Source organism: Phoxinus phoxinus (genome assembly GCF_949152265.1).
Source record: "Phoxinus phoxinus genome assembly, chromosome: 1".
Classification (NCBI taxonomy): domain Eukaryota; kingdom Metazoa; phylum Chordata; class Actinopteri; order Cypriniformes; family Leuciscidae; genus Phoxinus; species Phoxinus phoxinus.
In genome coordinates this window covers 25,978,435-25,995,927 of record NC_136876.1, presented here as the reverse complement: position 1 = coordinate 25,995,927, position 17,493 = coordinate 25,978,435, and the positions used below count along the sequence as shown (strand labels likewise).

The following is a 17,493-nucleotide window of genomic DNA, read 5'->3' as shown; positions in this document are numbered from 1 at the left end:
TCAATAGAAATGAAGAATAAGAAGAAAAGAATACTTTTTTTCAGCAAGGACACATTCAATTAATATAAAAAAAAATCACAGGAAATACATTTATAATGTATTTATTCATCAAAGATTACTGAAATAATTGCCAAATTTCAGCAAAAATATAAAGCAGCACTGCAACTGTTTTCAACATTGCTAATAATGTTCCTTGAGCATCAAATCATCATATTATACTATATTATACATCATATTATTTCTGAAGGATCATGTGACTGAAGATTCAGCTTTGCCATCACAATTACATTTTAAAATATATAAATAGAAAATATTTGTTTTAAATTGTAATAATGTTTACATTTTATACTTTTATAGTTTTTATACTGTATTTTTAATCAAATGCATGCAGCCTTGATGAGCCTATAAGCAACTTCTTTCAAAAATATCGACCCCAAACTAAATAAATCATATACATTTTTTAACTCGGCACTCAAATTATATAATTAAACTGAATTTAATTCTCAGACTTTTCGGATCCCGTTGTACATATTGTTTATAGACATTGATTGATTTGATATTTAATATATCTAGGGTGAGACACGTTGGCGTTGTTGCGAGGGGACAATGGATAGGTTTGTACTGTGGGGTCAGATATGAAATCTAGCATTATTACTTTGTTTACGAGCAGCGAAGTAATTGCATATTTGGGAGTGGAAATGCACAAACAAATTCTGGAATAATGTGGCCTTGCTAGGGTCATTAAGACGGCAGCATTGTTAGCTTTTGCTGTGAAATATAGTTGTGTAGCGGAGCGCCTGGGGCTGGGAGGAAGCAGAGGATCTAGAGAAACACATTTCCCCTTCGCCTGCTGCTTTAAATGCTATTAATTTCATTCCTTGGATGAGTGAGCCGGGGCCCTTTTCTGGTGGACGAAAAATAAATGTAATATTCATCTTTTGATTGACTTTTCCTCATATTTGATATGGTTAAAATGTCATGATCTGTTTTTTTTTCTCTTCTTTTTTGTGTCTGAATGTTACACTCAGATATGGGCACGAGGCATACACAATTTTTACAGAGAGTTTATTTTCTTTGTTATGTATATAGTGCCTTGAAATTATGCAGCGTTCATGTGTTTCCTGTACTGTGACGTTATTAGGTATAATCTGTAGCAGATTGGGATTTCCACACTTGTTTTTCCACACACTAAACGGCCTCTTTTACAATTGTGTTCTCGGCCATTGGAGAATGTCGGTGCGACAAAAGGAACTACCGGAGATTTTGTTGACTCGAGTTCAGATGGTTTGTGCGGTGTGAGAGGTGAGCAGCAGGATACTGTGCGAGCCAGAAGGCAGAGCTGGCGTCAGGTTCCTGCTGTCATTTCCAGCTGCCTGCAATAGCCTCATCAGTGACATCACTTCTCCATCGCTAGCACACCAGCTCAATCACGCTCTCATCAGTATTCCACCCGTAAGAGGATTTCTCCCGCTCCATTCTTTTCTCTCACGACAAAGATCCCGCTCGTGCCACCTAAACACTCAACCCCTAAACTCTCTCCGATTTGCCTTTGATGCCAATAATTTGCTTGATATGGTCAAACCGTGGCACGTTTGTGGAATATTGATAGAGGATGAGAGAGAGAGAGAGCAAGATAAAGACTTGTTTCGAGGATGAATGGAGCGTTCCTCCGCTGTGCTCCAAGCAGACTTCATTGGTCTTATCAGGGTCCCGCAGGCACACCTGATAACTCTGAAGGGCAGAGGGATCTTTTGGGGCTCACTAGCTGGACCTCTGTGGTAATTGTGTCCAGTGAGGACCGATGTCCAATCTGTCCATTGCAATTTAAGTATTTACGGAGGCCTAGTCAGCGAGGCAATTTGGTTTCTAGCCGCAGTTGTATTGGCCATGGTAGTCGGGTCATTGTGCATCAGTCCAGACTTGGACAGAGGGAAGGGGTTTTGTTGCGACGGCTCGGTAATGCGGAATAAATAGAGGAGAGTGACCTTGATCATGGTGAATAAGAGCATGTTGACTGGTGAAGAAAGCAACAAATAAACATGCCGGTGTAAACGCCTTGTGACAAAAGGGGTCACTCACCTAATTGATTTTGCTCTTGGTGGAGCAAATGTATGCAAGCTGTTTTTGCAGGGTCTGTGCATTTTGGAAAATTTTAAACGGCAAAACGCTGCACTGCATATTCCACGGCCAATGTGGGCTATGTCTCCCTGCTGGAAACTTGAAGCATCTTTTGAAATAATGATATTCATTGATTAGTGGTATCTTTGGGTAAGCTGAATTTTGCGTTATGATTATATTTATTATCCTGCGCATATAGAGGGATAACAAATCACAAAATAAGACTCAATCATGTGGAGTCTCTTACTTGGTGCAATTTTCCTCCATTACTGTCATCTTTATAGACAAGAGTATGATAATACATGCTTTTTTGAACAGCTAATGCAAGAACCTATTGCATACAAAATATGTATTGCATTTATGTCACTTTGTCTTCCAGCACCTTGGGACGCATCTTTCTCAATGGCCAATCAAGAGCAGTTGTCTGTCATCTTGGTTGTACAGAAAAGCTGATCCCCGCTTGTGGAATTGTACTGTCACAGGATGGATTGATTCATTCTTCAGTGTGCAGGGACCACTAACAACTACTTGTCTCCCTCTGATTATATCTTAGCCTATAGATTATTGAGTTACAAACTCTAGGCACTGACCTTGGCCAAGTATTATTGTTTCTCAGTCCTGTACCTCCTTTCTGTAAACCAAGGGTTTGGTGTTCTAAGATAGCAATTCTCAACTGGTGACCTAAAAATAGTGGCAGGTGGGTTTTGTCACTGGACAGCTGTGGGAAAATGCAAATAGTAAAATGCAACTGAACATACGAATCGTGCAAGTTGACTAGTAGAGATGCATTATACCATCAGCCAACAGTAGACATTTTTATAATTTTTAAATGTATTTGTACTTTAGTTCATTTAATCTATTTTCTTTTCTTTTATGTTATGTTGTTATTACAGATGGAATTTCTTTTTACATCAGTGCATCCCTAAGATGTTGCACTCTCCCCCCTCCCCCTCAATAACAGTCCAGCAAGTACACAAAAGGCATATTCATTGCACTCCAGCATTATGTTGCTTTGTTTTGAGTTTTCTTCATTCGCATTCTTGCACCGAAACCCTCTATTCCGGCATTAGTCACTTGTCTCACAGATTGCCGCAAACTAACTGGCAGATGGTAGCTTTGTGATGGGGCATTGTCTCTGACATTATGTTAAGAGGGTTGCTCTTGATCGAGTAAACCAATCGAAGGCTTGTGGAGGAGCTCAGCTGTGTGCAGTGAGGGTTTCATTTTGTCTGGGTGAAAAATCTGAGTTTATCTCTTATTCTTTGGTCAGCATATCTAGGCCCCAACCAATTGCATTGTGCTTGTCACATGACTGACATACACAGTGTGACAGCCTCGAGCTAGGTGAAGGCATGCTATTTCTACTCTGAATTCATACTGGCATTCTCCATTTTCTCAGCATAAAAGCCAGACAATGCTGGTGGATATTCATTTGATGTATCCCTGGTGAAAAAAGAAAAGAAAAAAAGGATGCACTTTTGTGTGAACGTCTCATGCTCTCACAGCACTTGGGGAGATGTAAAATGGGTTTCGTCTTTCGAGTAGTTCGCGGTGATGGGAAATGTACTGTACTGCAGTTGGTTGCATCTTCCCTGCTTTGGAATTGCATCAGTTAAGTCTGAACTCTTGAGCGGTGCGGAATGAATGTGCTCAGGTCATGCTCTCTGCCCTATTCTTCACATGTAAATGTGTCCGAACGTGCTCCGACAGAAAATTACCTTCACCTGCTGCACTTTCCAAATGAGAAATCCGTTATAAAGGAAGAAATATGTTTGCAAAACACCAGAGGCTACATGACTAAAAATACAGCTAGTCTCCAAGGTGACTAAGCAAAGTTTTTACTGTCTCAAAGACATAAGCCTTTGACTTTGATTTTTCAAAGGACTTCCTTTTCAATAGCACAGCATCAAAATAAATATTGAGCTTATATATTTTGTAGCGTCTTCGCCCCTGCCTTATTTTGGCGGAGCGATCTGGATGATAATATTTTTAGGTTGTTGTTGTTGTTGTTGTTGTTTTTGTTTATTGTCTTTTTTCCCAAGTATGGCAGTAACCATGGAAACATGCAATTAAATGAGGGTAGGAAACAGCAGCCAGGCCTGTATATGCTCTGAGCCAGTGTAGCCTGCATGTGTGTTCACTGGATAGAATCCTTTCACGCTCCATCTCACCCAGTAATGCGCTTTATGAATTTTGAAGCAAACATTTAGCACTGCATTTTTTCCCCTTCTTATTTTCCCTTCTTTTCGGCGGCGAACGCACAGCACAGCATGTTTCCGACGACAAAGGTTATTATGAGGCTGCTGCCGCACTATTAAAGAGAAAAGTCATATCAATGGAGTGAATGAGAGTGGATCGGAGGGGAGCCGGTTAAATATTTCATGAAGGCTGTTTATCATGGTGTATGTATTACAGACTATACATAATTTAAGAAAGTAATATTGTGCCCCCCTACTTTCCTATTACTAACTCACATATTTTAATGTCGTTGGTGATGGGGGGGGTGCGTTGTGGCATCCTAAAGTTCCCACTTCTCTCTTCCTGTCTCTCTAAAGCACAGCTCAGAGTTTCAATTGACTTAACTTCCCAGTACAAGTTATCAAAGAGGGGCCAGACCATTCTTTCAAACGCAGTAAACGCTGTAGATGATAATGAGAGCTCTGCGTGGGTGAATTGGAATCAGGGATTGATCAGGGCAGGATGTGGTGAGGACGGCTTTGGTGCAGAAGCATGCTGTTGTTTGTCTGGTTAGCCTGTTATCAGCTGCTAATCACTAGATGATGTTTTTGTGCAAAATCCTATCTATCATCATCCCCACAGCCATTCCATTGGCTGAGACATTTTTTTATGTATGCTTACTCTATTCTATGCTGATTAGAAAATTGTTTTAGGGTGTGTCATAAAATATGTCTTTTGAATGACATATCTCATTAAAAGCTAAACAGGGTGAAATGAAACATTTTCTTTGTGATTTCAGTTAGCCTTTGGTTAGCAAGCTAACATATAAACTTTTTTGATTAGCAAGACATCAAGATAATGACATGTGTTTTTCATCAGGCAACTAGCTTAGCATTGTGCTAATTGGTTAAGAAGATCATTTGAAACAAGATTAGGATATCACAATAATGCCCTGATAACACAGTAATATGTGGAGATGTCTTTTTGATTTGTGCATTTTTATCTTAAAGATGTATTTTTTTAAGTTAATTTCTCGTACTAACTGCTTAGTTGTTGCAGAAATAACTAGCTAGTCACAACCCGCATCTATAGTAATTTTCTCACACATCCATCATTCAAACAGTGTTGGTTAAACAATATAGTATTGTCGTTAAACTTGTTACACAGGTGGTGGAGTAATAGCTTCTGCTAATGAAAAGATTTGAGATCGATTTATGTGAGATTATTGCTGTAAAAACGGCTGCTGTAAAAGAGAGGACGGGCTTTCCTGTAGCTCAGTGGTAAGAGCATTGCAAGGTTAGGGGTTCGATCCCAGGGGATTGTACATACCTATGTATAAATGTATAGGATAATGCAGTGTAAGTTGCTTTGGATAAAAGCGTCTGCCAAATGTAAAAATGTAAATGTCACTATTTTGTTCTTCTCACCAAATAACGACAGAATTTGCGTTTATAGTTGGCTAATAATGCTTTTGGGAAACGCACCCCAAGAAGGGAAGTGTTTGAGACTGTGTGTGTCATTGGTCACATGGCATTTATGGCTCAACCGATTGGTTAAGAAAATTGTGTGGTTCCAAGATGGCACTTTTCAGATTGAGTGCTTCCTTTGAGATTATTAGGAATGCTAACGGATAGCAGAAGCCTTCAGTACTAAATGATCTGGTGCCTGGCCCACATCCGCCCACTGCTGACACATATTCTCGTTTTCTTTTTCTCCTTCTCTCATTTTCTGTGCCGTTGCCTGTTGAGACCGCAAGACATCATTTGCTCACATTGAAGAAAACACAAAAGCCCATTCTCTTCATCAGTCTCCATTCCCGTATTGCAGGAGATTTCTTCAGCGAGCTCTAACGAGCCCTCAGCACCCACAACATGGTGGAATAGAGGTCAATGACTCTTGCATCCATCAATATTATGTTCAACATTCCGTCCTGATGCCCAAGGCGTTTTATACACAAAATGGAAGAAATATGAATGCTGCTCGAGATAATCACTGTGAAACTCAGGAGTGTGAAGGAGATGGCTGGAATTGTTTTATTGATTTGGCTGTAAAGGTATGAGCAGTGCTGCACCATGTGTTGCCACGTTGATGGATGAGGCTCTGTGGCCCCACTCCAGAATAAAGAACATATCCCTGTTTTAGGGAAAGATGGTGGAAGGTGAGACGAAATCGAGATGGCAGCTTTAAACGTGCCTGACAGCATTCATCATGGTGCCTTTGTCTTACAAAGGCAGGCCACCGATCAGTATACCCATCGACAACCCACCCAGTGCACGGAGGAAAGCCCCACTGCATTTCAATCATACTGACAGTGGTTACGGCATGATCCCAAAGGTATTCCTGCGTTTTGGTATCGGCAATCTGCGTATTAACAAAATTACATGGCTGCGAGCGAAACGGCTAAAAAGCAACAACACCATGCTTCTGTCACGGCGCCTCTCGCCTCATTAATTTAAATCATAAAGTATCAGCTCAATTAGATAAGCATTCATCTGCCATAGATTGCGATCTTAATTCTTGCCAAGGCTCCGCCGGTGAGTCACACGGTTTTGAACCTGAGAGTTTGTCGTGGATTAGTAGCAAGATGGAATTTTCTCTCTCTCAAGGCAGAGAAGTCACTTCCATTACCCATCTCCCTCAATTAGGCTCTGAGGTAGGGAGCAGCTTGGGGCGTCGAGACCCTGACCGCCTCTCATGGGGAAAGCAACTGTTAAGAGCTTCAAAGTTGTTCTTAGTAAATAAGATGATGAAACAGTGCGGGCTGAATTGGGGAGGACGGCAGAGTTATAAATGAAAGCAATAAACAGAATCTGATGAGATTATCCTAAGATAATAGTCTAGAAGGCTAACTCCGAATCACATTGCTGTTCATATTTGAATATATATTGAGTTTCTCAGTGCACGCTAATCTCTCTATTGACTTCTTTTTTTATTGCACAATGGAAAGCCACAGCCCTTGAACTTTTCCGACAAATACGAGTTATTGTCACCATCAGGCAATTTGGCGATCAAGCGGTGTCTCTTATTTAAAGAGGGAGGAGGTAATTACGGGAATGGCGGATAAATAATTTGTGCAGATTCAACAACCACACAGACAATGAAGAGATGAGGCAGCCCCCCCGCCAGGAGCTGCAGAGAGAGAGAGAAATCCTCTTAGCTTATTCCTGGATATACTGTACGTGACCAACAATCTCCTCGACCACTTTGCCTTGTCATCGCTCAACATGTCAACGTTACAATTATTACTTAACCGATTTGGAGGCCTGAGCACAAAGGTAGAGCTGTTGCGTGTAATGGGAACAAATTAAACAGATGAAAATGAAATCGAAATGTCTCCTTTCAGTTCTCTCTGGCATTGTGCACCCCTCTCATTTAATGCACTCTTATCGCATGGGCATGAAGAACAGCATATTCAATAATGACAATTTATAGAGACTGCCGCTGCTTCTGCTACCTACGGCCTAGATTCTATCAGCTTATCGTAAGAGACGTCCTTGACGCGCTACAGTATATGCGCAGCTAACTGGCCTGCGTGCCTTCCGTGAAATACTAAGCCTGTGATAACCACGTACTGGCATCTGTCAATCACAGCACGGGACAAATCAGTCAGAAATCTAATTAAATAAGATGAGAAAGTGGAAATAAGGGTAACAGATCTACGGCACGCAGATGATTCCAACACTGTTTGTGCTCATAAAAAAAAGAACTGAATAATCCCATTAGCGACCTGGTTGGAAGCAAGTGGCGCTGTGGAAACAAATGGCATGTTGCCAATTTTAATTTGTGTAAACGTATAGGGGTGCGCCCGGGGAGACCTGGATGAACGGTAACCCATTACCGATATTGTGTTGGAGACTCATAAATAACCATAAATGTTGCCAAGGAGGAATCTCTAATCCACTGTACAGAACTGTCCATCTCTCTAGCCTCTGTCCTCTTCCTGTCCCCTTGCTCTCATTTGCACCTAAAGTGGGATGCTGTGTGTTAACATGCAGGGCCCTACAAGGTGGCCTATTTTGTAATGTGTTGGGTATTTAATGCATGAGGGAATAGCGTCACGGCTTGAGGAATGGCACCACAAAAAAAATAATAAAAAGAGTGGGGCTCTATCGTGTCTCTCAGATGAAAGGATTAAAGTCTGCTGTTACATTTTATTTCAGTCAAGCACCAGTTCACTGGAAGTCTAAAATAATTTTAAAAAAATTTGAATGCTAGACTCCCCAAACATGATGCGTTCTGCTTGAAGGATGGCTGTCAGCTAATAAACATCCCAGGGCTATTAGTTCATAATTTTGGCACTTGGGGTAGAAACGTTCAGATGACTGTGCTCATGATGAAATGATAAAAGTCTGCATGCATAAAAACACTCTAATAAACATTGTGAGGCGCTAAGAAATTGGAATGTCAGGGCAGGATGGAATACATATTAAACATCATGTCTCACGGCACTTCAAAGCAGCAGGGATGTAGTTACATAGAGGTCACCTATGACAAGTCCTTTAGTCTCCCTGCCTGATGCAGCTCTGTGGGGGCTGCTGCTAACCCAATTTATGTAGACTGTCACCGGGATTTTGCAGCGGTGACTGCTATCACACTGATCTACACTAGCCTCCTGCTGCTCACCAGGAAAAAAAAGGGAGATATTTTCTTGTCATGTGGTTGTCAGATGTCACAGTTGCCAAGGACCTTGCAGTCGACTAATGCCTTTCAAGATCTCGACCTCATGCCAGGGATGGGGTAAGTCCGGGAGAGGCCTCATGCTAAACTTATCAGCAGTGACTGCTAAGAGGCATGAGACTGACTACTGTGATTGCATTTCATATCAAAGGCAAGGCACAGTTTGATCGGTCTACTTAATATAACGGGGTTAATACGGGGGAATTCACGTGCTATCCGACAGCAATATATATCTGTCAGATCTTTAAGAGGATAAAAAAGATGGCTAAGGAGATAATGATACAGATATGGATGTGAAAGTGGGTTATTGTTTTTACTCAATTTCACTCAAAGTAAAGTAGTAGAAAGCGGGGAGTGTTGGAACACTTGGTTGTAAGGGAAATAATAATAAAAAATATTCCACAACTGTCCATGACCTGTGTAAATTAATGTCAAGTAGGCAATACACATCCCACGTTTTGAGTTGTAAAAGTATTGAGGCAGTATAAATTGTATGCATGCACTTTGGTAATCAAATTTATTTTAAAACAATTATTCTTTGAGTTATTAAAGGGTTAGTTCACCACCAAAATTTTAATTCTGTGATTAATTACTCACCCTCATGTTGTTCCAAACCCGTAAGTCCTTTGTTCATCTTCGGAACACAAATGATATTTTTTCATTAAATCTGAGAGCTTTGAGAGCCCCCATAGACTGCAACATAATTACCACTTTCAAGGCCCAGAAAGGTAGTAAAGACATCATTAAAATAGTTAATGTGACTCCAGTGGTTCAACCTTAATGTTATGAAGCGATGAGAATATTTTTGTGCACAAAAAACAAACAAAAATTACGACTTTATTCAACAATTTCTTCTCTTCCGTGTCGGTATCTGACGCTGTTCACGTTGTAAACACAGCGCAGCGCTTCCGGGTTCTACGTCAGAACTCTAGCTCAGTATCGGCTGGACCCTGTGTCAGTATCACACACGTTGTGGTGCTCACGTGAACAGCGGCAGAAACTGACACGGAAGAGAAGAATTTTTAAATTAAGTCATTATTTTTGTTTTGTTTTTTTTTGTCACAAAAAGTATTCATGTCATTTCATAACATTAAGGTTGAACTACTGTATCACATGGACTATTTTAAGGTTCTCGGATTTCATCAAAATATCTTAATTTTTGTTCCGAAGATGAACGAAGGTCTTACGAGTTTAGAACGACATGAGGGTGAGCAATTAATGACATAATTGTTTTTTTTGGGTGAACTAACCATTTAATCTTTTTTTTTTTTAAAGAAAACAATGAAATAAAATTCTATAATTTTTACATGCTAAATAATAATAAAATAATTGTTTATCAGTTTTAATGTTTTAAAAAAAAAAGTATTCTTTCAAGTTTAAGCTTTTATTTCAAATAGATTAATACAAGTGTAGTGCACAAATACGCCTATACAAAGTCCTATTTTATCAGATGTGAAATGTATTTATTTATTTATTTCAGCATCTGTTGTCATCTCAGGGGTGATGGAATGACAGTTATTTCAGTTCCATCGCTCCTTTCTAATGGTTTTGCTTTTGCAAGATACCATGGTGTCTGCATATGACATATTATAAATACAGAATGGATCTTATTTAAGATTAACTGAATGCATTCATTTAGGTTGTAAAAGAAACTGGTATCTATACAGAACATAACTTTCAGCCCGAATGCATAGCTCAGCATTTGCTACTTAGATCGACTTGTGGTGCAGAAAAGCTGTAGGATTCCGTGCATCACTTTCGAGTTGTTTACACTAAACCCCTGAGCCAAAGTCAGGCTCAATGGTGTGAACTTGAGAAGGATCACAAGGATGACTGTGGCACAGGCGCGTGGAGTGACAGATGCAGTCATTTACATGGCACCACGTGGATACGGTCCACTGACTACCACTCGCGCGCTCTCCTTTGCCCGTTCTGCCTCTCTCCGCGCGCAATCGGTTTACCTCCACTGAGAAAACAGGAGGCACTTTTCCTTTGCGTTTTCGCTGCCCGACCACAATGAAATCTTGGCAGCTAATTGCAGTCGTGGGAGATGCCCTTCAGGTAAGACACATGAGCGGTGGGGAGAAAGGAAAATGAGCACGTTGGTTAGAGGAGGAATTTGAACGCGAAATCGTGGGATGTTTTCAGTGCGCCGCCGTTAAACCTTCAGCCGACACGTTTTTCTTCTCGTTCGACTCTCGCTTGAGCCTTATTGCAACATCAAAGGTTAGTGGTGACATCTCAACAGCTTGGCTTGTATTCTTGCATCTTGATGCACGCCTGAGGTTTGTGGCGTTGAGGGACATTTCTCAGGGACTTGAGAGAGAGAGAAACCGGTGCTTTCTGCATGGCATGTGTTTTGGGTTCAGGCATGCTCTCCGGGATCTCTTGAGTTAAGGAATGGTCCATATTTCATGCTCTCTCTTTAATGGTCGATGCCAGTACATTGATACCATTTCGAAAGGACTTTGTGGTCGTTAAGATGTGGTTTACCTAGCTTCCAAAGTTACGCTTTTACCTGCTTGATTAAACAGGCTTGAGATCATTCGGATTTAAATGTTAGTTCTCGGCGTTATTTCTAAGGACTTTGCCTGTTCACCTGCGACTGGAAAGTTCGTCTTCTCACACTGAAATCAATAAATGCATGTGCGCTTGACAGTGGGAGTAAGGAAGAAAACTGTGCATTGCAAACGCTCTTGATGTTGAAATATGAAATAGGGTTACAAACAAGATGACAAACAATAATGCTTTCAGATTGTCACTTGGAGAGTGGAGAGATAGACTGATAACTGCTTTCTCACTGCCTTATGCTCAGGGAATAGAGTAGTTTTTCGTGGACGTTAGTCACAAACTGACTGTTTTGTGCACAGAACTTCTCATATGTAGACCTCATTTCATTTAGAGACCAAAAAGCTTGACAAATGTACCCTGCACCCTCTTATACAATCTAGTAGTACGTGTATGTATGTTAGTGTACTAGCCATGTGTGAATTTGTGGTGTGGTGTGTTCTGTTTTTAATTTGAAATGTGATTATTATTATCATTTAATATAATACAGCATTTTTCCAGATCATCATTACAGTTACTTCAGTTGAGTTATGATGGCAGGTGTGATTTACACAGGTGTTTGTGGACACACGTACCCTGGGTTCTGTTTTACGAGAGTGATCGTAACTTCCAGTTTAATCAGGCTCTGGTTTATTTGAAGCATCCTGGAGAACAGGTCTTAACCTTTCCCAGGTTAACAGCAGAGACACTTTCACTCGAGTGGTTTACTCTGAGTCTGACAAATTTCACTGTCACTAATGTATGGTCAGAGATCTGTCACATTTAAACCTTTAAGAAATATAAGATATTTGACTCTAAAATAGTGCATTATTTTGCAGCATGTTGAGTTGTACAGTCAGTGACAGTGGAATGCAGCTAAGCCACTCTTGATCTGTTTATGTCCTGCATTTGTTTAAACAAGTCACATCTGACTACTAACATAAAGCTCTGTTATATATGTGACAGTTATAATGTCTTAAATCGCCTGACACCAGGCTTTTTTTTTGCTCAATGCACAGCAGTTCTGTGTGACAGAGGCGACATTTTGTGTTTAACTAACACTAATAGTGTAATAAGGTAATTAAGAATCTGCTATTTTCATTTGTTAGCCATATAGGCACAAGAGCACAAGAACCTACAATTTTGATTCGTAATTGTAATGCTTAATGGCCAGCTTCAATAAAGGAGTGCTCCCTGCACCCTGCTTAGTATATGGCAAAAGACCAATTTTCATTCTGGAGTCAATGGTTAAAATCGTGGTTTCCCACAGAGGAATATTATGCACAGAAAACAACAGCTGAGCCCGTATAAGGTCCTACACAATGCCGATGTTTTTCTTTTTACTACAAATGGAGACTGAATCACTCTGGCTATGACACAGTGCCAAGAAATGGAAGAAAATGTGCCAAGATCCATGGCACAACAATATGTCAAAACGCTCTGTATGATTTCTCCATGTCTCAGATGATTTGTGGTGTTATTTTCCACACCAAATGAATCTGGCACTAATAGATGAACTTTTAAACACCTTCCTGAAAAACTCTGTAACACTCTCACTGTTTTGAATGGGGAAAATAGGTTCTGATTGGGAGGATTTGTTTTGTGTGATTTTTATGTTTTCCTACTTATTTTCTGTGTTTATATGCCATACAGTACTGTATGTCTGCTGCATAGCATATAGAAACAAGCTTTGTGACATTCTGGTGAAAGAATTTGTTTTCTGAATAAAAACGCAGAGCTCAAGTTTCAAAATCCATTTCCTTCAAATATAGTCTACTTTCACTTGTAATGTCAGACCGTTTTCTAGCAGCTACCAGAGGAAGGACATTACAGAGCAGTGCACATTATAAGGCCTGATTAAATGCTGTCAGTCAAATTCTTACCTGCCCAATCAGAACACTTGGCTCTTGTTGCCCAGAAAAATCTTTAACCTTTTAATTTTTATTTTCATCAGACTGTGATATAATGGAGTATTAGTCCTTAAGTTATAAAGCTCCTGTAGAAGCAGTACCTTAGGTCTCAAATGCTTTGTTTGGTTGCGTTACGAATGTAGATAATGACACTTGTTTATCCTTTTTTGCAGACTAAGAACTTTGAGTTGTTACTTTGAAATTCTAGTGTTAAAAAAAAAAAAAAAAAAAAAAAAAAATGATACATATTAAAATAATTCGAAATTAATGCATATTATGCATTAACGTAACTGGCCTGCCTGTGCAATTTATTGAGCAAATTCTGTACCAGTCATTTGATTTTGTTTCACAATGCTAAATTTATATGGGCCGTGGAGAAATATGGAAGATTGTATGAAACAATAGGATGTTATGTGGAGGAAAGAAATGGGTTAATCCTGCAAAGGGGGAAGCTCATACATAAAAAAAAATTGACCTTTTAATTTTGATTCTTTAGTCACATTTTTATTCTTGAAATTATGCTCACAGTAGTTTCCAGAGAGACCATGACAGATACGTTTTGCATTGACAATGACGTTTGTCATTGACTTCTACACAAAATTGTTTAACCCTCTCTATTATACCATAAAGGTTTTTAAAGCAGTCTGTTTGAGAATGCAGTCTAGACAGCGTTCGTCGAATCTGGTCTTTCCTATCAGTGCATGATAGAGATTTAAAAGCACAGACATGTGATGAATCTCATTAATGTGATGTACAAACCAAGAAGCCTAGTGCTAGGCGATAAGCAAGTGATTTATTGTGTAATCCCAGAGGGCGAACTGTAACTGCAGTTTCAAGAAGAAAGTATCCATGTTGGTTGTTTGTTGTCCTGGGTTATTAAGGGTTTCCAGTGCAATCGATACTGCTGCTTGTAGAAGGTCTGTGAATGAAGAAGACTGACAGAATAGCTGCTTAATAGCCTCAGGGAGGGGGAGATGCTTATTGGCCTGGAGAAGAAACCAGTTTATTGGAATGTAATGGTGTATGTTGGCCCTTGTGGCAATGAATTTCAGGATAATCTGTTTTTAATCCCAACTCTGTTTGCATTGATAAACACGCATTTGCAAATCTTAATTGGCCGTGGATTGTAGCGCTCAAAGCCATTAGCATTTAGCACCTGCATCATCCTCTTAAGAAAGCACCCCCAGCACATAGCCTAGTATCTCAGTTGTAGATCTCATGCTGGCACCGTTATTTGTGTTGACATTTTTAATGCAATTGAAATTGAAATTATGTTCACGGTGGGCAGAGTTAAATCTCTATCTCTATATCGCCAAACCATTAAGAGAGGATAAAGGGATGAAGATGTGGTGACACCTTTCAAAGGTGCTTGTTTTAATCAGTGTTAAACGAAATCATAGATGGCCAAACAAAACAGCGATTTAATTAGACCTAAGTGGAATTTGCCCGGTGTTGTGCAAGATTATATCTCCTCTGTAGAATTCCATCCCCTTTGGACCATTTGTAATGCCCGTTAAATTTTTTTCTTATCACATTATGACAATCTCTTCTTCTAGATAATTAACAAAAAATCCTTTCTGGTCATCCTTTTGTTGCACTGGTGGTAAAAATGGTAAAAAATAGTACTATGCAATGTGATTTGATTTCAATTTCTGAACTATTGTACTAAACTTCTGAACTTGTATTTATTTGTGCTGCTATTGTTAATTTGTTCTTATTGTATTACTGACTATATTTAATAATGTTTGATATTCATATCAGTTAGTTAAAGATGTTAAAGACAGAATAAATATGTCTTGAAGAAGGTCTGATTTTTCATGATATGTTAGTAGGCTAGCTTGCAAGTTTACTAAAAAAATATAGGCTAGCTTTGGTTGGTTACACTTATTTTAGGGTGATGTAGTTACAGTTGTTTGTAATTAAGACAACATTTATGTATTTTTAAAAATATTATCACAAAATGTATACTATATTATTGCACAGCTCTGTAAAAAAGGTTGATTTTTAAGAATATCCAGCTAAACTTGCTTACATGCATATATAAAGGGATATATAGCAATTTCCTACATTATTTGTTAATATTGTTGCAAAATGTAAACAATATTATCACCCAGCTCTAATCTACTAAATGTGACTTTATAAGGCGTGTGGATATTAAGATATTTAATAAAATCACAATGTTAATTAAACATTAACATCTTCTTGTAAAGCTACTTTGAAATAATGTATATTGTGAAAAGCGCAATACAAATTAAACTCACTTGACTTGGCATATATTTTTGTTTAGGCACCAAATATAGTTCCCATTTAAAGTTATATCAGTTAGATCCGGTGACTGAATCTTGCCTGACACCGGAATGAGTCATCGATAAATGCTTTCATTACTATTTTTAATGTTTGACGTTTTACAGTGCACAGATTAGAAATGTGGCTTTTGCAGGTCAATAGCTCAGGAGCAGTTAAGTGAAGAAAAACACGCCACCGCATTGACCTTCAGTCTCCATGTTCATGACATTCGCTGACGGGCATTAGTGCTGCGCTTAACATCTCCTTTAATTTGTGTTTGTTTGTATATGATTTAATTGGCTCCTTGTATTCGTTTAGGCTTTTGTATTTGAGGAAGGGTTTCTAGTCACGTCAGTCTTCATGGACATCAAGATCGTATAGCTGAATGTTGGGCGTTTTGTCCTTAGGTACTCTGAGGTTGGGGCCTGCTGGTGATGATAACAGTGATAATTCAAAGTGATTTCACACAGCATGGTTTTGTCAGACCAGTCACCAACACCCCATGGCACGGCTACACGCTCATGTGTCTTAAATCCGCCAGAGGCTTTACCGTGGTGTGTTACACCAAGCCTTACTCATAGGTCAGATGAGTCATTGCTTTACTTTTTCGTTTACACCGTAACGCAATCTGAAGGCTTTTTTGAGAAGCGTGATAACGGATTGAGGCTACTCTACCTCTTATTTTAGACATCAGGGAGATCGCATGTGGTAGGGGCTCTCAAGCTTTTTGTATTCAGTGGAAGTACAGTGCAATACGTCAGGCTAACTCTGGGCATAGTGCTGAGGCATGCTTTTTGTACATTTTTTTTTTTACATAATTAGTTCAGACACTTATTCAACATAGAGGACTGCTCAAATTGTGAAATCACCCTGAGCTGTAGCGAACCTTCTCTGAACTCTAGAATCAGCACTCCCTCGGTTCTCATCTACCTGAAAATGTTTTTTTTTTCCACCTCCTTTTTATTATTTCCTTATTTTTACTCCCTCTCCTTTTTAAATGCTGACTTTTCACATGCGGCGTGCCAATTATTTCATGCTGTCTATGCGGCCTTGCATTCTCTCCTTATCGCAAATGGAAGAAAAGTCTTCAGCTGGTTATCAAAATGCTAATGCGATTGAAAGGAAACATTAGTCTTCCCCAGTAAAATGTTATTAAATGTGGTCTATTTAATCTGGTAAAAGTACCACTATCTCTTCTGGATTTCCAGATGTTTGCGCTTTGCCCGTACCGTCCGTCTTCATTCTGATGCAGGGGGTGGTGACTCGAGGTGCCTGAGTGAAAATTGCCTGTTGTCCTCAATCTTTTTAAGTGAAAGCTGTAAAACATCAGAATCTTTATGTTAAGCAGTTATTTTGAATAGGAAGAAAACCAGTTCAGGGGTTAGCCCAGAAGAGGAGGGTGGCGGCTGTATTTAGGGTGACTAGCGCAAGCAATAAGCAAAGTTTATTTTGTAATATACGGTCCCTGTAAAGCTGCATTTGCAAAAGTGCAAAACAAGCACTCCATCTGTCTGTCATCAGTATTGCTATGACAGTCTGAATAATGGTTTGCCTGTGAAGGCAAATCACACTTTTCCCTCTGTTTGCACAGGTATAAATGGTCATAAACAGTTGACGTGCCTTTGTTTGCTGTCAAAACAGAGATGAAAATGTTCCTTCCCATTAAAAGTGCATCGGACAATTGCTTTCGCATATTCTCTTAATGACATTAGTTTCTCATCAGCATGCATTGTACAATAAGTCATTTGAAATCACATTTCCCCTCGGAGTTGGGATT

At 39.4% G+C, this 17,493-nt stretch overlaps 1 protein-coding gene across 9 annotated transcripts in view; it reads left to right on the top strand.

The window, feature by feature from the left end:
- rbfox1 (RNA binding fox-1 homolog 1) overlaps positions 1–17,493 on the top strand; it is a 295,182-nt gene that overhangs the window by 45,625 nt on the left and 232,064 nt on the right. For 2 of the 9 annotated variants that reach the window (XM_079629434.1, XM_079629424.1), the window contains exon 1: positions 10,864–11,034. The exons of 4 other annotated variants lie outside the window; for them this stretch is intronic. In XM_079629434.1, the coding sequence (XP_079485560.1) occupies positions 10,990–11,034 (45 nt within the window). In that variant the 5' untranslated portion in view covers positions 10,864–10,989. Of the gene's footprint in view, positions 1–10,808; positions 11,200–17,493 lie in introns of those variants that run through there. 3 more of the 9 variants (XM_079629416.1, XM_079629422.1, XM_079629428.1) reach the window with 3 other exon arrangements.